Raw genomic sequence first — 23,915 nt, 5'->3', positions numbered from 1 at the left:
TGAGCTTTTTGGGCGTTTAAATGCATTGTATGCGAATGGAATAGCATGTATGTTATCCAGTATGAGATCCAGTTACATATGATTAGGTTTTGTTATTTCTTCTACTTGTCTAGTCCAATGATTTTGTTGTTGTTGTTTTTAATGTATTTATTTATTTGTTTTTTGGCTGCATTGGGTCTTCGTTGCTGCACACAGGCTTTCTCTAGTTGTGGTGAGCAGGGGCTACTCTTTGTTGCTGTGTGGCGGCTTCTCTTGTTGTGGAGCATGGGTTCTAGTCGCACGGGCTTCAGTAGTTGCAGCATGTGGCTCAGTAGCAGCACGCAATCCCTAGAGCACGTGGGCTCAGTAGTTGTGGTGCACGGGCTCAGTAGTCGTGGCTCGTGGGCTCTAGAGCATAGGCTCAGTAATTGTGGTGCACGGGCTTAGTTGCTCCATGTCATGTCGGATCTTCCCGGACCAGAGGTCGAACCCATGTCCCCTGCATTGGCATGGAGATTCTTAACCACTGCACCACCAGGGAAGTCCTAGTCCAGGGTTAATATATGTGAATCAATAGATGAAGTTTATTCCCAGGCCTCTGATGTTCACTAAAGATGTAATCACAGAGGACAGTGTCAAATTTTTGGATTTAGTTTTGGTTTTGAAAGGGGTGTGGGGATAGGCATGATCAGGACATGCAAAACGAAAAGGGAATCGGTCTCTTTTCCAGTTAAGGAAGGAAACAAACTTCAAAACTCTCAACCACTTTAGTCCTGAAGCTTAATCAGATTTACCTTGGTTTTATATGTCAAGTCCACAACCTGCACTATCATTGGAACTCATCTTGTTATATTGAACATATTTATTAAAAAACGATTTTGTGGTTTAATCTATCACAGATGCATAGCTTTCAGAATCTTGAATTTCAGCCCCTGCGGTTACTTTTTGATGTCTAATTTTTGCAGTTTGGATTTTTAAGCTATGTGATAAGGACTGGCTTGATTCTGAATCAGGTTGAGATAGAGTTGAGGGGGTAAAAAGCAAATGGGTTGGAAGGCAAATAGTCAGCTGAAGGAATGTCACTTATCTCTAGCAACCATCTCACATAAAGCCAGGGACTCTGGTGGTAGGATTATGGAGACTTTGATGAGTTTTTTTCTTCCTAGTACCACTCATTAAAGCTGCATTGATCCATAGTGTGCCATCCATAGTGTGCAGACTTGTCTCTTCTGTCCTTGAACATATAGCGTGAAAACAAATGGATGAGATTACATGTCATTGGGCATATGAATTTTACTTTCCCAGCTTTTTTACTATCCTGTCTGAATTTGTTCCTGGTCATATTCATACAGTAATCCTATTTTGTTAGAAACTTAAGGAGAAAGGAAATAATAAAGACCATAGCCCCCTCATAAATCATGAGTTTATTTCAAATAGTGTGATAAGCTATTCTTACCCCCTAACCTACCCTCCCCCGTTGCTTGTATCAGTTTCTCTTAATTGTGATTGCTCTTAAATTGAGGTCTCATTGCTTTAGACTACTTGTCAGGGTGCTTAGACATTGCAGTAGTCTGCACTCCGGTTTCCTTTCATATGGTCAGAATAATATTCCTGATGCACAGTTCTGTTTTACTTTTCTTGTCCTGAATGTTCAGAATGAAGTCAAACTCTTTGTCTTGGTATCTAGAGCTCTCTAGCCATTGATTCCAAACTGCTTTTCTAGTAGTTTGCTGAGTCAAAGTAGACTCTGGTTATGTAAGAAATATAACCAAAGGTTGTATTCCTTCAGGCCCATTCTGTTCCTTCTGCCTGGAATGCTGGTCAATTCCATTCTTTCTGTGAAGCCCGATTCAGATATTCCCTCTTCCATAAATGGATCTTCCCTCCCCTCCATCTTCTGTATTTACGTTGTACCTTGTTTGCAACTATAATATAACGTTTAGTATGTTTTTTGCCCTTGAGAACAGGAACCATCTTGTTCCCTGGGTTTCTTGCTTTGTTGAGAACAGTTCTTAACTCATAGTAGATGCTCATTAAATGTTTGTTTCACTTTAATGGTTCATAAATTTATACAGGGCCACTTTGGGACCTAGGAGGGGTTGAGGGTTAATTTAATTGAGGTGTCACTACTCATTCCCTTATTATGTGGTTGAGGCAGGTTAAAACAAAACATGAAGAAAACAGTCTCATAAGAATACACATGAGCGTGCATTGTATAGAGGGGGATTGGGAGCATTGTTTTGGTGGCTGGGGGAGTTTGTTGTATATAAGACATTTTCTAGCACTGACCTTAGTGCCAGTTTCCCAATCATCCTCAAGAAGGTAAAATATTTAGAGTGATAGTTTAGATTCTTAGATTAAGGTTTCTTTAAAATATGGTAGCCGTTGGTTAAATATGAATTTGTCTTTCAGATTATGTAGCTTCTATGGTTTTTAAATTCATTCACTGTTTTTCTTTTCGAATAAAAATTATTAATTGGTGCATTTTTCTCCCCGGAATTGGATATTTTATAATAATTTCTTTTAAATTTAGGAAAGTGAGAAAAATCTTATGATGAACACTTTATACAAGCTTCATGATCGATTGGCACAGCTTGCAGGTAATTGTTTTAACATTCATAGTCTCTAAAACTGTTTTGAAAATTAATTTGCATATATAGCATGCAGTATCAGTAGAAATGGTTTTTCCCAAGTTCAATGTTGTTATGTCACATTGTGGGGTGTCTTCTCTTTAGAAGTTTTTAGTCCTTATATGGAGTGGGTTTTTATCTGTATAGATATGTTTAATCAAGGCCTTTTTCCTGCCTGCCATATGTATACAATGAAATATAGATATATACTCTATGGTAAAAGTCATCACATTTTTTTATTGCATTGATAATAACAAAATTCTGAAAGCTTATATATCAGTTAAATTGGGTAAGCAGTGGATTAACTAAAATTCTCAATTAAATATAAAAGTGCAGATTTTCCTTTGGTGATTGTATAGGTGTCATTTCCTTGGATAAAGTAAATATATTACAGAATTTTTTTCTCCTGAAACATCGCATTTTCCTCATATTCTGGCCTTAGTAAGACTTTGAGAGTTCTCAGGTATGCAACATACCTGCAATTAGAATAATATAGGTGAATTGGCATGAAGTTTAGCATTTATAAAAGCTGTAGTAGAACCATATCTGTTTAATACCTTTTAACTTTTTTCAGTTATTTCACATATAATCTGAAAGAAGAGACTTTGGATTCTCTTCATATAAACAGTTACAAGAAAAGAAAAATGTAGTATTCCAAACTTTTGTTTGTAGCAGATCCTTTTGTAGAAACTAGGTCATTGGTAGAAACCTAGTAGGTGAATGTGGAACTTCTCTGGTCGAATGGAAGCATTGAGAATCCTGACAGTTCCCCATCCTCTCACCAATCTTTGCTTTTGTTTTTTTTTTGGGTCCTTAATTCTGGTCAGTTTTTTTTTGGCTAATAATTGTGTGTATATCACTAAAAGTCTTCTTTGCATTGACTGACAGACTGTTATATACATATGCTGCAATCTGATGACATTTATTTGGTATGCTGTAGCACCCAGAAATGAAGTATATAATCTACATGGAATTCCTCATGTTGCTGCTACAAGCTTCTAGAGCTGTCTCTATAGCAGTGTTTTATGAAGTGTGTTAGATCGGCATAGTCTGGGGTGCTTTTAAAGATATAGATTCCTTCCTCTACAGCAGGGGTCTGCAAACTTTTTTCTGTGAAGGAGCCAGATAGTAGATTTTTTAGGCTTTGTGGGATAGACTGTCTCTGTCACAACTGCTCATTTCTGCTGTTAGAGCCTGAAAGCAGCCATAGATAATACATGAATGAGCGTGGTTGTGTTGCAATAAAACTTCATTTATAAAAACCGGTGGTAGACCAGATTTGGTCTGTGGGTTTGCCAGCCTCTGCTGTAGATCTGTGGAATTGGAATCTCTGAGGATGGATTATAAAGTTTGAAGACTTACATGTTCATCTAATAGGTATTTCTACCTGTTTTACAACCATGACCATTAAAATCTGGCTACTTGAACAAAATGATAAATAGGAACATGGTTGCTTTTATGATAGAAAAATTTGCCAAGGATTTTACTTTAATTATTGTACTTTTATGTTAAATTTTTTTTTTAAAAGTACTTGAAAGAAACAAGTAGGAGAAACTTAAAATTGAAGTTCATTGTAAGGATAATTGATCTCTAATAACCACAGATAGCCTGAAAAAGAAAAAAAAAGGCTTTGGATTCTTTTATAAATAGTTACAAGAAAAGGAAAATGTAGTTTTCCAAACTTTTATATGTAGTACACGTATTTGTAGAAACCAGATTATAGGTAGAAGCTTTTAATTTCCCTATTGATTTGTGTTATAATAATTTTTTAAGTTATGCATACTCCTTGCTAAAGATAGGCTTAGTAATACTCCGAAAATGCACATTTTAATTCAAACTTGAACTCTTGAATTATTAGCTTTAGTTAATAGATGTATGAGTTAGCACAATGAATTTTCCCTCTTGAAAAATAATACATCTATAGAGGGCTTTCTTTGTGCCAAGATCTATGGATAGGCATCAGCATGACATGGTTCCTACCCCTGGCTAACAATTTCATTGGGAATGTAAGAGGAATGTATGTTTCTATCTAGACTGAAATACATTTAAAGGTTGTGGTTGATATAAAAATATTTGTTTATATTGCCTATTGAAATTTATTTCTAGAAAATATAAATGAGTGTTTATCTTCTTTCTTTACTGATTATAATAATATAATCTATAATTGTATAATTTGTAAAACTAGTTTGATTAATCATATTTGTTTTCTTCTGTTTAACATAGTACTGATTCAAAATTAATAATATGCTAATCTTTCCAGGAGATCATGAATGTGGCAGTTCTAGTCAGAGAACACTTTCTGTCCAAGAGGCAGCTGCATATTTGAAAGTAAGCAGTGAAATTAGAATTTTAATAGCTCTATCCTTAAAGTTTATGTAAATCATCACAACTTATATCTACAGTACCATGCATTTGATTACTTTAATTGTACTGTTACAAACTTGGGCCTGCTGTTTGGTGTAATGTGAGCAGATAGAGAAAGCAAAATTACTCAACATTTTTTGTTTTAGTTTGTTTTAGAACATTCTCTGTGAGAGAATGCACATTAGTTTGGAAAGGGTGCAGACACCATTGGTGAGAGAGAAATTGAGATAAGTAAGTAGCATATAAGAAAGCAAGTAAGCATCTAACCATTGTCATTTATTTCAATTCTTCTGCCCCGGGATAATTTTATTTCAGGGTTCTAAGAGAATTTGCAGATGTATTTTCTATACCACTGTAAGTAATCTAGGAAATCCTAGATAAAAGGATAGGTACTAGAAGGTTAAGATGGACAGGTGTCACTCTGATTTTCAAAAAGGGGATAGTGGATTTTGAAAACCCTATTGGGGAGCTTGATGTTAATCCAGTTCCATAAAGATAATTCCATAAAGATGTGAGTACTTGCAGATGGAAATGCTGATCCCTAGAAGTTGGCATCCATTCATCGTGAACAAGTCATATCATACAAACTTCATTTCCCCCCTTTTTGTGGTAAAAAAAACACATAACATGAGATCTGCCCTAAAGTGTACAGTATTATTAACTATATATGCATCATTGTGCAGCAGATCTCTCAAACTTTTTCATCTTGCATTACTGAATCTCTGTACCCATTGCACAGCAACTCCCCCTTTCCTCCTCCTCCCAGCCCCTGACCACCACCATGTCACTTTCTGCTTCTGAGTTTGACTACAGTAGATACCTCGTAAAAATGGAATCATGCAGTATTTGTCCTTCTGTGACTGGTTAATATCTCTTAGCACAGTGCCCTCAAGTTTCGCCCATGTTGTACTATATGACAGGATTTCCTTTTTTAAGGCTGAATAATATTCCACTGTATATACCCCACATTTTATTTATCCATTGATAGGCTGGTGAATATTTAGGTCTTTCTACTTCTTGGCTATTGTGAATAATACTGCAGTGAACATAGGAGTGCAAATATCTCTTAGATCCTGTTTTCAATTCTTTGGTAAATACCCAGAAGTGAGATTGCTGGAACATATAATAGTTCTAGTTTTAGTAATTTGATGAACTTCCATACTGGTCTCCATAATGGCTGCACCATTTTACATTCCCACCAACATTTACAAGGGTTCCCTTTTCTCCATATCCTTGAAAACTCTTATTTTGTTTTCTTTTGGTTCTGGTTTGTTTTTTAATAATGGCCATGCTAACAGGTGTAAGGTGATATCTCACAGTGGTTTTGATTTGCATTTCTTTGATGATTAGTGATGTCAAGCATCTTTTCATATACATATTGGACATTTTTATGTTTTCTTTGGAGAAATGTTTATTCAGGTCTCTTACCCATTTTTTAAATCAGGTTATCTGATTTTTTGTTATTGACTTGTAGGAGTTCCTTATTTACTTTTGGATGTTAACCCTTATCAGATATTTGGTTTGCAAATATTTTCTCCTGTTTCACAGATCCTCTTTTTGCTCTGTTGATTGTTTCCTTTGCTATGCAGAAGCTTTTTAGTTTGATGTAGTCTCACTTGTCTCTTTTTGCTTATGTTGCCTGTGCTTTTGGTATCATATCCAGAAAATCATTGCCAGGTCATATTTAAAAAAATCATTGCTAAGGGCTTCTCTGGTGGTGCAGTGGTTGAGAGTCTGCCTGCCGATGCAGGGGACACAGGTTCGTGCACTGGTCCGGGAAGATCCCACATGCCGCGGAGCGGCTGGGCCTGTGAGCCATGGCTGCTGAGCCTGCGTGTTCGGAGCCTGTGCTCTGCAACAGGAGAGGCCACAACAGAGAGAGGCCCGCGTACCGCAAAAAAAAAAAAAAATTATTGCTAAGACCAATATCATGAAGCTTTTCCCCTGTATTTTCTTCTAAGAGTTGTTTTTTTAATATCATTCCTTATTTTTTATTAATTAATTAATTTATTTTTGCTGTGTTGGGTCTTCATTTCTGTGCGAGGGCTTTCTCTAGTTGTGGCAAGCGGGGGGCCACTCTTCATCGCAGTGCGCGGGCCTCTCACTACTGCGGCCTCTCTTGTTGCGGAGCACAGGCTCCAGACGCGCAGGCTCAGTAGTTGTGGCTCATGGGCCTAGTTGCTCCACGGCATGTGGGATCCTCCCAGACCAGGGCTCGAACCCGTGTCCCCTGCATTAGCAGGCAGATTCTCAACCACTGCACCACCAGGAAAGTCCCATCTTCTAAGAGTTTTATAGTTTCATGTCCTGTTTAAGTCTTCAATCCATTTTGAGTTGATTTTTGTGTAGTGTAAGATAAAGCTTCAGTTTCATTCATTTGCATGTGGAAATCCAGTTTTCTCAACACCATTTGTTGAAGAAACTATCCTTTTCCTGTTGTGTGTTCTTAGCACACTTGTTGAAGATCAGTTGACCATATATGAGACCTTCTCTGTTTTCTTCCATTGTTCTATGTGTCTCTCTTTACATCAGTACCGTACTGTTTTGATTACTGTACCTTTGTGATATGTTTTGAAGTCAGGAAGTATGGGGCCTCTAGCTTTGTTCTTCTTGCTTAAAATTGTTTTGGCTATTCAGGATCCTTTGTGGTTCCATATGAATTTTAGAATTGATCTTTCTGTTTCTCAAAAAAGTGCTACTGAGATTTTGATGGGAATTGCATTGAATCTGTAGATTGCTTTGGGTAGTATGGACATTTTAACAATATTAAGTCTTGCAATCATGAACACAGGATGCCTTTTCATTTATTTGTGTCTTGAATTTCTTTAAGCAGTGCTTTGTAGTTTTCAGTGTGTAAGTCTGTCACATTCTTGGTAATGTTTATTCCTAAGTATTTTGTTCTTTTTGATGCTATTATAAATGACATTTTCTTAATTTTCTTTTCTGATTTTTCATTTTTGTGTATAGAAATGCAACTTCTTTTTTATATTAATTTTTTTATCCTGCAACTTTGCTGAATTGCTTAAATTGTAATGGTTTTTTTTGTGGAGTCTGTAGAGTCTTCTATGTATAAGATCGTGTTTCTGCAAACATAATTTTACTTCCTCCTTTCCAATTTGTATGCATTTTCTTTTCTCACCTAATTGCTGTAGCTAGGATTTCTAGTACTATATTGAATAGAAATGGTAACAATGGACATCTTTGCCTTATTCCTAGTCTCCAAGGAAAAACTTGGAGTTTTTCACAGTTAAGTATATACTAGCCATTGGCTTTTCATATGTGGCTTTTATTATTTTGAGGTAATTTGCTTCTGTTCCTGATCTGTCAAGTGTTTTTAATAATTTAAGGTGTTGAATTTTGTCAAATGCTTTTTCTGTATTTATTGAAATGATCATGTGAGTTTTAATTTTTTGTTCTTTTAATGTGGTATGTATCCCATTGATTGGCTTTTGTATGTTGGACCATCCTTGCATTCTTGGAATAAATCCCACTTGGTCATGGTGTCTGATCCTTTTAATGTGTTAAAACTGTTGAACTCAGTTTGCTAATATTTTGTTGAGGATTTGCATCTGTATTCATCAGGGATATTGGTCTGTATTTCCTTTCTTGTAGTGTTTTTGTTCAGCTTTGGTGTCAGAGTAATGCTGGCCTCATAAAATGAGTGTGGAAGTGTTCCCTCCTCTTAAAATTTTTTGGAAGAATTTGAGAAGCATAAGTGTTAATTCTTTTTTAAATGTTTAGTAGCATCCTCCAGTGAAACCACTGAATCCTAGACTTTTCTTTGTTGGGAGGTTTTTGATTACTGATTCAGTTTCTGTGCTAGTTATAGGTCTGTTCAGATTTTCTATTTCTTCATTAGTCTTGATAGGTTATATGTTTCTAGGAATTTATCCTTTTTTTTTCTAGGTTATCCAGTTTGTTGATGAGTAATTGTCCGTGGTAGTCTGTTACGATCCTTTGTATTTCTCTGACATCAATTTTAATACCTCCTCTTTCATTTCTGATTATGTTTGAGGCTTCTCTCTCTTTTTATTAACTAAGGGTTTGTCAATTTTGCTGATCTTTTCTAAAAATCACTTCTTTGTTTTGTTGATTTTTAAAAATTTTATTTCTGCCCTAATCCTTATCATTTCCTTCTGTTAACTTTGGGTTTAATTCTTCTTTTTCTAGTTCTTTGAGGTGTAAAGATGGGTGGTTTATTTGAGAGTCTCTTCTTTTTTAATGTAGGCATTTACCACTATGAAATTCCCTGTTAGAACTGCTCTTGCTGTATCCCATAAGAAGCTGTTGGACTTCTTGAATCTGAACGTCCATTTCTTTCCCCAGATTTGGGAGTTTTGGGTCATTATTTCTTCAAATAAGCTTTCTGCTCCTTTCACTCCTCTCCTTCTGGGACTTCCATAATGCATGTATTGATCTAACTGATAATGTTCAGTAAGTCCCTTAAGCCTTTCTTCATTCTTCTTCATTCTCTTTTCTTTTTGTTCCTCTGGATAATTTCAAATGACTTATCTTTGAGTTCCTTGATTCTTTGTTCTGCTTGATTTAAGACTGCTTTTGAACCCATCTTTTGAATTTTTCAATTCAGGTATTGTATTCTTCAGCTTCAAAATTCCTGTTTGGTTCTTTTTAGTGTTTTCTCTTTATTGATATTCTCATTTTATTTATGCATTGTTTTCCTGAGCTTGTTGAACATCTTTATGACAGTTAGTTTTAGATTTTTATCAGGTAATTCATATAGCTCAGTTTCTTTAGGGTCAGTTCCTGGAGATTTATTTTGTTCTCTTAGTTGGGCCATGTCTTCCTTGTTTCCTTTGTGTGCCTTGTTACCTTGTGTCTGGATCTACCATTTGAAAACACAGCCACATCTACTAGCCTTTACAGACTGCCTTCATGCAGGGGAAGACCTTTACCACTGAGCTCAGATAGAGATTCTGGGGTCCCCTCAAACCTTTTTTGTGGATGCATCTTTTCTGGACCTGTGGGTGTATATTCCCAACTAGAGAGATTTTGCAGGTTTCTTTTTATAGGAGCTTGTAATCTCTTGCTCCCTCTGGTGTCTGTTTGCTGTACTGCGGGTTCTCTGGAACCGCAGGAAGCTGTCCAGCTCTTTTTTATTTTCAGCAACCCCCAGGCATCTAGACTATGTCAGATCTCAGTGCTCTGAAACAAGTGATACAGAAACCAGTCCCTTGGGCAGCTCCCTGAGAAACTGAAACATTGGACACATGTTCCAACTCTTTCCCTCCTTGGGGAGAAACCAGGAGTTAGGGGTTTTCTGCCACTTATTCTGCACTGAGCTGCAGGGAGGGGAAGTGGCAAGTGAGTGTGTATTAGTTCATTGCCTTTGTTCTTGGCAACCCCCAACCTGGTGCCCTTACCTATTAGTGCTAAGATTCAAGCAAGACAGAAGCCAGTCCCTCTGGTGGCCCCTGAAAAGTCTGAACATTGGGCATATGTTCCAGTCTTCTCTTTCCCTCCTCAAGGATAAGCCAGGAGTTGGGAATTTTCTCCAGATCACATTATGGTATGCCAGGGGAAGGAGCTCCGGTGGAGTGAGTGTTATGAATTTTCCTACCTTCATGCAGCTAGTTTTGCGCATGCTTGGGGTGCAGGAGGCTCTTAACCGGTTTCTAGATTTCTTACAAAGGGGTATTATTGAATTTGTGTCTCTGTGGGGGAAGGAGGGTCTGGAGCTTCCTATTCTGTCATCTTCCTGACATCACCCCCTCTTTTTTTTTTTTTTTAATTTAGAATGTAGTATAGTTCCAAGGCTTTCAGCGAGGTTTTAGTGACAATCTGCCATTGTCAAAAAAGAGAAATATGGACTCAGTTCTTAACTTAATTCATAACTTATATGTAGATACTTAAGAGATGTTGACAGTATAATATGATGGAGATTTGATGTTGATTCCAATTCTAGCACTGGCACATAGAAACCGTGTGTCTTGGTAAAGTCCCTTTACGTTTCTGTACCTGTATCTCAGTGTGAAAGTGGGACTGTTCTTAATAATGCCTGTCAGAGTTGTTGGGAGACTTGTGAGAATACAAAGTACCTAGGTCAGTGCCTGATGATTATAATAACTTCCAATAAATTTTACTTCTTTTTTTGTGTGTTTCCTAACTAATTAAACCCGTGTCAGTCTGAAGAGAGTTTTCTAATAACATGCTGCAGGATTTGTCTCTCAACCTTGTTCTTTTCTTCATTTTCAGTTTTGACCTAGATGAGAACATTGATGACAGGCAAATTCGTGGATAGCGTAATAGTTAATAGATTGGATACCTAAAGGATTAGGATCCAAAAAGGTCTAAATAAGAAGGGCTTACGATTATGGGACTTTGTCTTAAGGGATGGAAAAATTGCTAGATATATTATGGGGTGGGGACAAAGAAGGGATTGGATTGAGTCGGCTAAAGGGAACATAGAATCAAATATTCCAGGAAAAGGGCATAGCATGTGGGAATCCAAAGCCAGCAAGCCAGCAAGCCATTCGTTATGATTTGACCATGTTTTTACTTTTAGCAGTGGGAAAAACTGATCCCAACCAGTGATTCCCTCCTGCTTTCTCTTCTTTTTTTTCCCAGTTGAATCTCTCAGAGAGGTAATGGCACAGATATCTGTTATCATTGGTCATAAATTCCTGGAGCAGGATTAATTTACATTTCAGACAAACCTCAAGACTCTTAAAATCTACTGAGTTGTATTTGAAGGAAGGACTAAAGGGTTGGATGGGATAGGGCTTGGGAACAGGATCGGGCTTGATCAGTAGTTAAGCTGGAGCTGAAGAAGAGTCGGGTTGGTGTGGAAGGATGATTAACTGCCTCTCTTTCCCGTCCCCAGCCATTTGATTGGATAAGGTAAAAAGAAGGACACAGAACCAGGGTTGGGACAAGTTGGAGTCTAAGCCAGGCAGCAGTAGGGTACAAGACATTAGTTTGATTGAAGACTGGCAGCAAAGGAGTTAATGGATACACCCATGCATGAGTTAGTTGGGAACTGCCTGTATTGAGTTTAAAAAAAAATAAAAGTGATGCTAAAGAATTCTGGTCTTAAAAGATTTTAATATCTTTTCTCTGGGACTTTTATGTTTCAGATTGGGTTTTGCCCTTTTTTTTTTAATTCAGTAGAATTTCTAATGTATATTTTTACAAGAGATTTTGGATTAATTAGTTAAGTGAAGTTACTTTATGTAGGTAACATCCTTATACATTTAGGGGTGTGTGTGTGTGTGTGTGTGTGTGTGTGTTAACCTTTTCTTTTTGGAGTCCCATTTTTAGCTTTTCAAATGCTGTGAAATCTGGTATGGCTTGTTACCACCAAAGATGCAGTTTGGACTGCTACTAAAAGGAAAAAAAGCATTAAACAGGGTTTTTTCCACAAAAATAAAGTTTTAAGGTTTAGATAAAAGCTTTTAGGTGCTGTTTTTAATAATGCTTATTTTTTCAGTATAACATTAACCCATGCTTATGATTTAACTCATACAGAAAATAAAAGGAAAATTGCATTTCAAATTCACCACCTAAGGTTAGCCACTCATTTTGGTCCATGTTTCTCTAGTCTTATATTTTTTCCCCAAAATTAGTATCACTATAAATATTATAAATGTCATATTGTAAATATTTACATAGTTTTTCCTTTAAGTTGTTAGTGTTTTCCCATGTCATTGTTCAGGTTTTTAAAAATTATTTCTTTTTATCACTGGATAATATTTCTTTACATGATTGTATTGTACTGGTTTGTGGTTTTATGAAAGTACCTTAATTTTTGCATTATAGTACTTGATTTTGTGATCATTTCCTTAGGAAATAGTCCTGGAGATGAAATTACTTGTTCAAAGAACTTTTGTTAATGCTTTTGATATATGTTGCCAAATTACTTTCTAATTTTTAATGATAATTTTAGCACAGTCTATCCAAAATTGATATTTTATTTTACCCAAGTTCTAGAATAAGTATGGAAGAACCCCACTACGAAGCTGGTATCAAATAATGATGACCATATATATATTGTAGGCTTTCTGCTTGTGGAGAGGGATCTGTTGTACCTTTTATGTATTTGTACTATGGTTTCACCTGCAACACAATTAAGCTTTTGCATTCAGGAGTAAATGAGCCAGGGAATATGTAGCACTCCTACAGTATAAGCTAATTTTTTTCCCAACTTCTAGTGCATTTTAAGCACAGTATTAGTAAATGTTTGATGGAGTAAAATGAGTGAATAAGCCTCAGTAAAAATGTTTAAAATTTTTCTTCAATTTGATTCTTTACATTCTATTTTTATTTTATTGCTCCCACTTTCTCCTTCAAAGGAACTTTAAATAAATGTGACAATTAATTTAAATAACTTAAACACTTTTTCTTACTTCTCCAGTGTTTTTCTTGAACTTTTTATTCATCATTTTTGAGATTGAAAGCTTGTTTGTTTTGATTTGTAAAAAGTTAAGAGGTCCCTCTGGTGGAACATTTAGGAAATACATGGCACTATATTTTCATGAAAAGACAGATTGCTTTTAAGTTAAATGGTGGGAGCTTTGTATGATAACTTAACAATAGAATGATGTAATGGATGGTGGTTCATTTCCTAGGTCACTTTCAAAACCTGTTTAATTTTTAACCCAATATGTTTAAGGTTTGTGAAGAATATAATAGGAAAGAAGATAGCTGCAAATGTGCCAAATTATGGGCTGGATAGATTTTTTATGAACTAGCTTGGAATGCTAATCACTGTTAATAAAATTGTGTCTTTGTGGAAAAATAAGTATTCTAAGAAATGGAGTGAGGGATACATTTCATAATAATTATAATATTTCAAGTATAATTTATCTTAGTACTTTCTGTATGTTACCTTTGATTTCACAATGATCCGGAAAGGTAGGTGGTATCAGACCCACTTTATTAAGAAACTAAAGCTCAGAGAGGTTTAATAACTAGGTCATCCAGCTAGTAAGTGATGGAACTGTGAATAGAATCAAAGTATTTGCTGTTTTCACTGTATTGTTCTACCTCTTAGATGGAAGGCCTGGGTTTATAGCCCCTACCCTCATCTATTGAGTGGTCAAGGGACTGACCCTGAATAGGGTTTAGAATCTGAAGAATTGATCAAAGTATATTCATCTGCATAAATGACTTATTTTCTCTTATTTCCGCTTAAGGTTATACACATAGCTATTCAGTAGTGGAGTCATGATCTGATTCCAGGCCTCTTTGATTCTAAGGACCATGTTCTTTCCGTTATTCTTGGAGGTGAAAGATCAAGTTTCCACTGAATCATCAAGAATTAAATCATACTCACTATTGATTTCTGTGTGTCGTATTTTACTTAAAGGTAACATCTAATGTATGGCATATATCATCTCACAATTAAGCAGAATATTCACTAACTAGAAAGCCACGTAGCTATTATTACCATGTAAATTATCCATTTGTGAACTATATCCAATAGATTTTTAATCTTTGCTTGACTTCTCCCTGTACCAGTATCATTTTCCCTCCTTACAAATGTTTTGTTACTTTATTTAATGAACGGAATCTTTTACATGAAACAGTATTATTTTTGTACTTTGTAATCCAAGTTCGAAGCATCTGATACAGGTTTTTAAATACGCATTTTTGGCTAGTTATTTTGAAAATAAGTAAATTTGTAATTGGGAATCATGGGTGTGTATGTATGTGTACATATATAGTGTATTAAAATAGATTTGTTAAAGATTTGGGAAAACATGCTTTGAATTTAGAAAGATTTCTATGAAGCAATCAGCAGTGTGTTAGCAGAAATATTGCCTATATGTAACTAGTAATAAGCAATTATGTTAATAGTAGGCCTGATTTTAAAATTAAAAACTTAGTTTCCTCCTGAGTTTTGTCACCAGTTATTAAAAAATGGACGTTTTATGATACAGGAATGCCTTACCTCGAGGGCTGGCAAACTGCAGCCTGTGAGCCATTTTTTGGTATGGCCTGCTAGCTGTTTTTTTACAACGTTTTTAAAGGTTGCTTTAAAAAAAAGTGACAGAGACCAGAAGTGTATACTGCTGCAAAGCTTAAAATATTTACTCTCTGGCCCTTTACAAAAAAGTTGGCCTACCCCTGCCTTACAGCTTTCCAGGTAGCTCCAAAAAGTGAACAGTAAAACACTTCAGACTCTTATAATCAGGTAGATGCTGTGTATGCTACAGTGTTAGCATGAGCTATTTAATTAGCATAAGCCAGAAAAAAATTCAACTTTTATGTCTATAAAAATTCCATTTTATGATACTATAGAACTCTAAGTACTATGTAGAATACTTGTGGAAGTGATAACTTATTTAAGAACTCAACACCCTTTCAATCTTTAATGAAGTTTTAAATAAATTATCATTTGTTTTTTGAAAATCTGTATTCATAAAGGAACATTCCATGGTTCTGTTGTATTCCAGGTAGTCATTGGATATCCAGAGGTATTAACATAGGAAAGGAAAACAGAAAATGGGAAAAATAACAACGGATGCCTTTTTCTATCCTTAGTATTTTATAACTAGAAGTGTTAAGCTCTTTGTTCTCCACATAACTTATTAAAGTAGGTGTCCTTGTTAATTTGAACCATTATGTACATTTTTAAGGATAATTAATGAAGGTAGTAATTTTGTTTATAAAGTTTTTAGCTTCCTAAAATTTTTATATTTAAATTATATAACTAGTAAACTTGGAAATTTCTTTGTTTTTACATTCTTTGACATATGTTTATAGTCTAGCCTTCTAAATTCTGTGTAATAATGCAAACATGTCATAATATTCTGCATACTGTATTAATACAAACTGAAGAGCATATATGTAAATACAGGTTAAATACAATGTATGTATTTCATTGATTTTTTAAAAAATATCCACATCTTTCAAGGGTGCTATCATGTCTTTGTCTTTGAAGGATGAAGTCTTTGAAAGAAACTAAATGAGTACAAAATCATTTTTAAAAACCAATACATTACAAAGAGGAATCAACGCAAGGTCTTCAGCTCCCATATTAATAACCCATATTAATATCACTTTATGGATTTTCAAAATCCTGTATAACTTGTGCTTTATCTAATCCTGATCCATGCAGTGTAACCAGAAGTATGTTCTGTTGGTGTTCCTTTATCAAAGCTTGAATCTGCTCTAATTTTAGAGTATGTGAATGTGCATTCTGTTTGATTTTTAGTTATATACAAAGTGATTTCTAATTTTATAACAATTAAAACAGTAATTGCCTGAAATTGTTTTGCATAACATCTTAGGGCAATATTAAACAAAATTCACTTTTTCTTCGTTATTTTCTAGTTCTTACTCAAATGAGTATATATCTTTTATAGTTATAAATAAGTTGAATGTTGTATTTTACTTTTTAAAGCATATAGCTATTTAGCTGTCATCATGATCATTTCTAAATTCATAATATCCCACTGAAGTGATCTCACATATAAACCATTTCTCAATAATTAAATACTAACATTGGCTACAATTTTTTGATATTTATAAATATTGCCAAAATTATCACACTTAAAAAAATAACAGATAGCCTATAGTTATCTTCAGCATCTGAAAATCCTGGTAGTAGTTACACGTAAGTAATGATGCCTAGCAGTATTAGTTCTGCTTCATAAAATTGTTTACTATACTTTCAAATTTGATATATTAAAATAACTGCCAGTTTCATATTAGGAAGGAAACTGACCAAATGAGAACCTTGTAATTTCCAAAGCTGTTGAAGAATATGTTGTTAAAATTCAATAGCTATTACTTATAAACATTTTTAAGGGATTGTAAAAAGTGATTTCTTATTTCTACTTTTAGAAATTCATTTTTTGCACTTCCAAAAGTACATAAAGACATAATTTTTGAATAGAATGCAAGCTCCATGAGCACAGGGAATTTCAGCTTTTTGTTTAGTGCTACATCTCTAGGTCCTAGAATAGTACCTGGCACATAGTGAGCCCTCAATAAATATTTTGAATGAAGCAATTTTCAAGGATGTTTATTTACAGTATTATTTGGTATACTGAAATTGGAAACACTTCATGTTCATTAATAAGGGGGTGATTAGTGTAAAATAACCACACAGTGGAATATTATCTTGATGGAAAAAATTGAGGTTGTTCCATGTGTACTGACATTGACATTCATGCCACCTCATTCTGTGAATAAAGCAAGTAGAAAAACAGTATGCATAATATAATACCACTTTTGTTTTTAATATTTTGATTTAAAAAATACATAATCCATTTATGCTCAGCAATTCTTAAACTTTTTGCACTCCTAAAATTACTGATGATTCTAAATGACATCTGTTTGTGGGCTAGATATGTATTTATTTATATTTAGATATACATTTGCCATGTTAAAGTTAAGACAACATTTAAAAATTTACTTATTCATTTAAAATAAGAATGAATTTATTATGTTAACATAAATACTGTATTTTTATGAAAATAACTATATTTTCCAAAATAAAAACATTTAGTGAGAAGTGGCATTGTTTTATATTTTTGCAAATCTCTTTAATGTCTATCATAATTAAAATAACCGACTTCTCATATCTGCTTCTTTATTTAATCCATCGTGATGCTGTTTTGGTTGAAGTACCTCAAGAAAATCTAGCCTCACACAGATACGTAGTCAAAACGGGGAAAAGTATTTTAATTCTCTATTCCGATAATTGTAGATATTCTTCAATACCAAAACTCTACAAGTAGTAGTTTCTTAAAGATTAGCGGCAATGTAGAATTTAAAGCTATGTCAGCGAACTTTTCGTACTCATACTTTTCATACTAAAGCCCTTTGGTCTGTTTTGCACTTAGAATAGATCTTTTACCCATGCAAGATTTTATAGCTGGTGATTGTTCATTTGGAAAATATTGGTTCACTGGTTATGCAGATCTTCCAAATGTTGACACATTTTATTATGCCATGCTCAAAAGTCACATTTGTTAATATCACAGCATAGTCTCATTGCAGAGGTTTTCAAGTATTGTGAAGTTGTTAGGCTCATAGTAATGGATGAGCATTTTTTGAAATTCTCCTTTTCACTTGAAAGCTTGAATTTTGTCATTGATAACACAATCAGTTGTTTTTCTGGAGTTGATGGGCTTAACTTCATTCACTTGTTGAGAAAACAGCTGTTAAACATCCAAGTCTGAATAATTGTCATTTGTTCATCTACAGATAGTGTTCCATTAAAAAAGGGGGGGGCTAATTTACTCTTAATCACAATGATACTTGAAAAGAAAATTACTATTTTTTTAAATCTGTAAATAAAAAAATGAAAAGAAAACAAAGCAGAATGTTCAGTGGTTATCTTAGGGTGGTGGGGAAATGGTGACTTTTTTCTTCTTTCTCCTTTCATTTTTCTGTAATGAATAATATCTTTTTATTATGTTATATAGTTTAAAGTGTTATATAAAGTATGTTATTTATAGGACAACTTACACATAACAAGTGGATATGAATTATAAAGAATAGTTATTTTCTCTATTTTTCTTATTAGGATTTAGGTCCTGAATATGAAGATATATTTAACATCTCATTGCAGTGGATTTTTGAAAATGGAAAAGATGTTGGAATAAGGTAAAGGATTTGGTTTCCACTTTGTCCATTTTGTAGTCTAAGAAGTGATTTTGACTCTAAACTCTCCCTTAATTATTTTTAAATAGGTGTGTTGGTTATGGCCCTGAGGAAGAATTGACAAATATAGTTGATGTACAGTTTTTACAATCCACAAGACCACAGATGTCCTTCTGGTGTCGTTTTCGACGTGCTTTTATTACTGTCACCCACAGGTTATTGTTGTTATGCTTAGGTAAGTTGTGAGGATGAGAAAGCAGATACATTGTAATCTAGAATTTTTGTGTCTGTATTTCACCAAATGCCAGGATTGAGAATATACTTCTGTGATAGTTGTCATTATAAATCGCATCCAGAAGTCTTCAGTAAGGTATAAGAATATTGAGGGTTTCTATAATGTCCGTATCAATCTAAGGGCTTAGAAAACAGTGCTGTGAGGAGAGGTGGGAATCAAACTTTGTCATGTGAATGTCACAGAAAAAACAAATTTAGCGCATAGATAGAAATCTGCTTTAGGAAATAGAACAGGAAGATACAAAAATTAAGCTTATTTTTAAAATACTATATTAGAAATTAACTTAATTAAAATTATTTTTAATTTAAAAAATACCATTAAATGAATTAAAATTTTCATTCAGATTCCTAGATTTTATGTGACTATTTTGATTCATAACAGGAATTTAGGAGATACTCATATTTTTTTCTTTTTTCTGCCCAATTCCTGTAAAAATAATTCAGGTTACTTAAAGTTAGAGGTAGTTTGTTTACAGTCTCATAAGACTCACTTTTCTCGTAGCTTAATGCTGAAAGAAAAAAGTTTGTGAAACATAGTTATGTTACTTTGTTTTCAAAAAAAATAATAGAATTTAAATGTTCAGTTGTCAGCATAATGAAGAAATGGTTTTTCTGGAGATATTAAGTGACACTCTGGGAAATGTTTAATATTAAATTTTTCTATGTAATTTGATCATGTAGCTAATTCAGACCACTGTCTTGAAGGCTTATTCCATTATCCCATTATGGCAGTTAAAATAGTCACTGTAGAAACTGTCAAAATGGCTTTTTTTTGCTTTATTTTGTTAATACCACATTTAACAACTGACAAAATAACTTCAAGTTGCAGTGAATATTATTGAATGCCATTGACCACAGTTTTAAAAACAATATATAAATATTGCAGGTGTAGTGATGGTTTGCGTTGTTCTGCGTTACATGAAATATCGCTGGACAAAAGAGGAAGAAGAAACAAGGCAGATGTATGATATGGTGGTAAAGATTATAGGTATAGTATTTGTAAAAATCTAAACTACTTCTAGAATAGTCATTATGTGATAAACTACATGATGTCCAGTGATTGCTTCATTTGTAAATTTGTTTGATTTACTTTCAGATGTTTTACGAACTCATAATGAAGCTTGCCAGGAAAATAGAGATTTACAGCCTTACATGCCTATTCCCCATGTGCGAAATTCCTTAATACAGCCTCCCGACAGGTGTGTTCAACACATTATGAGTTGAAGTAAATCAGAATGTTGGTATCTTCTGCAGTCATGAAAATTACACTGAGAGTTGTGACCCTTCTCAGCTAGACCTGTTTTATTGTACAGGCTTTATTTTTGTACTTTAAACTCTTTTCTAAATTTTCATCTATTATCTTCCTGATTTTGAGTGGCATAATAGACAACTGGATTTCAAAATATACACTCTTGATTCTTTGTTGTCAGTCTCTACCTTATTTCCTTTAATTCTGTCTTGATAAGGAAACAGACAGAGAACAGGCAGAGATGTTTTATTAATAATGTTTTAAAATACTTCCTTTTGTTGTTAATAAAGCTTTTTAAATAAAAGAATTAAGCAATAACTTCTTGAAAATAAAAGATGATGTCACATTCTAAAGCAATATTCTTACCCTAGCAACACATCAGAATCACCAGTGGAGCTTTTGTGCAGGAGGCGGCGAGGGCGGGGGGAATACCAGTGCATTGTTCCAAATATAGTCAATCTGAGGTGAGGTTCAGTCATCTAAATCTTTTTGGAAAAAACTCCTCCATATGCAGTGATAAGAACAGCCCGCATTAAGAGTAACCACTACCTTCAATGACTAATATTTGAAAAAGATGACAAGCCAAGATGATAGTAAAGTTGTCATTTTCCTTCAAATGATAGGAGAAAAATGAAGAAAGTCTGGGATAGAGCTGTTGACTTCCTTGCTGCTAATGAGTCTAGAGTTCGCACGGAAACACGAAGAATAGGTGGTGCAGATTTTCTAGTTTGGCGGTGGATCCAGCCTTCTGCATCCTGTGACAAAATATTAGTAATACCTTCTAAAGTGTGGCAAGGTCAAGGTATGTATTTTTAAACAACAAAAAAATATAAATGTAATTTTTTCAAATGCAAAAGCCTTACGTGTTTACAGTAAAATAGTATAACTGAAAGATGTATGAAGGCAGAGCTCCCTTCCAGTTCCATCCCATAGAAGGAATCAGTGTTAGCTTTTTACATGTCCTCCCACTTTTCTCCTTGCTAATATAAACAACATGGTTTGTCTTCACTGTAATAAAATTCTAGAGACATTACTTTGATTTTTTTCCCTCTTTCACTTACCAAAGCAACTTAGTATATTAAAGATCTAACTGCATTCTTTTTCCCTGATTTTTTATGCAAATAAGACACGTAATTTGTTTTGTATTTAAAACGTGTAAGTGGAATTATAACTTTTAACTGCTCTTTTTTCAATTTTTGCTTGCCTTTCTCTTTTTCATTAAGAGTCTTCCACCTGCATATCCCATGCCAAGTAGCTTTTGTGGGTATCATTCCATATTTTTCTTAATGCTTGCATAGTTGCAAAAACAGGTATTTGTAAGTTTATAAGAGGGTTTGGTGTTTGGTTGCCTTACGTATCCAAAGTGATAACTGTTACCTCATTTGAATTTTTTGTATCTTAATGGTTATTTGCAAAAAGAAATCTCATGGCTAGTTTAATTTGTATTTCAGAACTAGTAATGAGTTGAGTTTCTTTTAACCTTGTTGGATAAAAAGCATATTTATCAATGCTTGCTAAACATAGACTATATGGGAAAGGTAGGTTAATTGTTTTGAAATTGAAATAAAATAAAATCCAATCTCTTCCTGATTTTCTATAATTGATTTTCACTTTCAAAGAGCTTGAATAATGGTTTATATAATCGTGGCATAAAAATAAAGTTTTTATGTTTCCAAAATGACACTAAACCATAAACTATTTGCTTTAGGGTACATGCAGAATGGTCCTGTGAAACCATAGGCTGTCAGTCAGATCTGATTACCTTAGTGCCTTATAATGATGCATGTGGAGTCTCAGCCTAATTTCATCATAGAGCTAACAGTTGGTGCTCATGTATGCATCTGAAGTTCTAGGCCATTGTTTTTGTTCATATGAATTTTTTTTATCATTATAGTTGTCTTATTTTAAAATAAGATATTTAAAATAAGTGAGATTTTCAAGATGAATCCAAAGGCAATTTTCAACTAGATAATCCATGTTGTTCTTAAAGATTAGTAGTGGTATGATTTATTTAAGTGTGTTAAATTGGACACTTTATAATCTCTAGGATTTAAAACCTCAGACTATTATTTTCACTTTATCATTATCTTTAGCTAGGAAAAGACTGTGCAAAAATGATAAAATACAACTTAAGGTCAGTTATAGTAGTAGTTAAAACTCAACCTGAATTAATACAATATTTTTTAAATCTCCAGCTACTTTTTTTCAATATATTTTTTAGAAGTTTTATAGTTTTATTTTTTTAATTATTTATTCATTCATTTATTTTTGGCTGTGTTGGGTCTTTGTTGCTGTGTGCGGGCTTTCTCTAGTTGTGTCAAGCGGGGGCTACTCTTCGTTGTGGTGCACGGGCTTCTCATTGCAGTGGCTTCTCTTGTTGCGGAGCACAGGCTCTAGATGTGCGGGTTTCAGTAGTTGTAGCACGCAGGCTCAATAGTTGTGGCTCACGGGCTCTAGATAGCAGGCCCAGTAGCTGTGGTGCATGGGCTTAGTTGCTCCGTGGCATGTGAGATCTTCCCGGATCAGGGCTCGAATCCATGTCCCCTGCATTGGCAGGCGGATTCTCAACCACTGCGCCACCAGGGAAGCCCTCCAGCTACTTTTTACGTATTAAGTGTTTTATCCAAGTTTCAGTGTATTAAATGTTTGGAAACTATATGCCAAGTACTGAGCTACCTTAATTTGCATATTTCTAAATGGGCCATGTAAAGAATTGTAAATTTAATCTCTCTTTTCTTGACAGTCTTTGATAAACAGTTACAGTGATTAGGGCCCTGTTCCTGGACCTAGAAAGGAATTGAGAGTAAAGTAAGACACCTGCTACTTAGCAAATAGAAAAAAAGGTGTAATGGCCGAGATAATTTTAGCCTGAAGGCAGAAAATCCTGACATAGAACACTTGGTAACTATTTACTTGAAGTATACCAATTCAATTTTTGGATGGTTGTAATGATAAAATGGAAGTCTTTAGATTTATAGCAAGAAAGACTTGAGCTCTTTTAAGAATTTCATCATAAGAAGAATTGTTACAAAAAGCTGATAATGAGAAGTTGTTGGAATTTTCTTAATGATAGTTACACATCTTTTTGCCTCATTTAAGAACGTATAGCTCTAATACAGAGAGAATTTAGTGTTAATATTACTTACATTTTTATGCTATTAAATATATAGTCTATTTAAATGTAACTAAATGACTCTGACCTAGCTTTTTAAAATGATTAATACATAAAATAAGTTTTGCTTTCATTTGAATATATCTGAGCACAAATGTTGTACTGTATAAAAATGGGCGTATACTAGAGGGTTCTGATGGTTTTTTATGTGAACAGATAGTTTAACTTACTAACAAGCTTAATGTTTCTCCCCTTATAAGTGCAGTGGTTTAAAAGGTACCTGTCTGGGGAGTTCCTGGTAGCCTAGTGGTTAGGATTCCGAGCTTTCACTCCCTGGTCAGGGAACTGAGATCCCATAGCCGTGCAGCATGGCCAAATAAATAAATGGTACATATCTGGAGGGTTGGTAATTACAGTGGTCTTTTGAGTTCACTACTACTACAAGCTGTTGTCATTTAATGATACTTTTCCCAAGTAACTGTTAAATAATCAGCCTTATTGAATTTTGAGTTCAATTTCTAAAAAGTAGTTAAATATAAATTCAGTGATAACATTAGTATCTCTAAAGGTATTTTATTTAATGAATTAATTTATTTTTATTTAAAAATTTTTCAATTTAATTTTATTTTTGGCTGCGTTGGGTCTTCGTTGCTGTGCACGGGCTTTCTCTAGTTGTGGCGAGCGGGGGACTACTCCTTGTTGCGGTGCGCAG

General features: G+C 34.4%; 1 protein-coding gene across 1 annotated transcript in view; it reads left to right on the top strand.

Annotated features, from left to right (window-relative positions):
• Window positions 1-23,915, top strand: part of LEMD3 (LEM domain containing 3) — a 64,979-nt gene that overhangs the window by 34,582 nt on the left and 6,482 nt on the right. The window contains exons 3-9 of the mRNA XM_065887617.1: window positions 2,513-2,579; window positions 4,870-4,937; window positions 18,472-18,551; window positions 18,638-18,783; window positions 19,729-19,830; window positions 19,939-20,041; window positions 20,715-20,893. Coding sequence (XP_065743689.1) covers window positions 2,513-2,579; window positions 4,870-4,937; window positions 18,472-18,551; window positions 18,638-18,783; window positions 19,729-19,830; window positions 19,939-20,041; window positions 20,715-20,893 — 745 coding nt within the window. The remainder of the gene's footprint in view (window positions 1-2,512; window positions 2,580-4,869; window positions 4,938-18,471; window positions 18,552-18,637; window positions 18,784-19,728; window positions 19,831-19,938; window positions 20,042-20,714; window positions 20,894-23,915) is intronic.

This window comes from Phocoena phocoena, chromosome 11 (assembly GCF_963924675.1).
Source record: "Phocoena phocoena chromosome 11, mPhoPho1.1, whole genome shotgun sequence".
Taxonomy (NCBI): domain Eukaryota; kingdom Metazoa; phylum Chordata; class Mammalia; order Artiodactyla; family Phocoenidae; genus Phocoena; species Phocoena phocoena.
The sequence above is the reverse complement of the archived record's forward strand: the minus strand, read 5'-3'. Positions and strand labels throughout refer to the sequence as shown.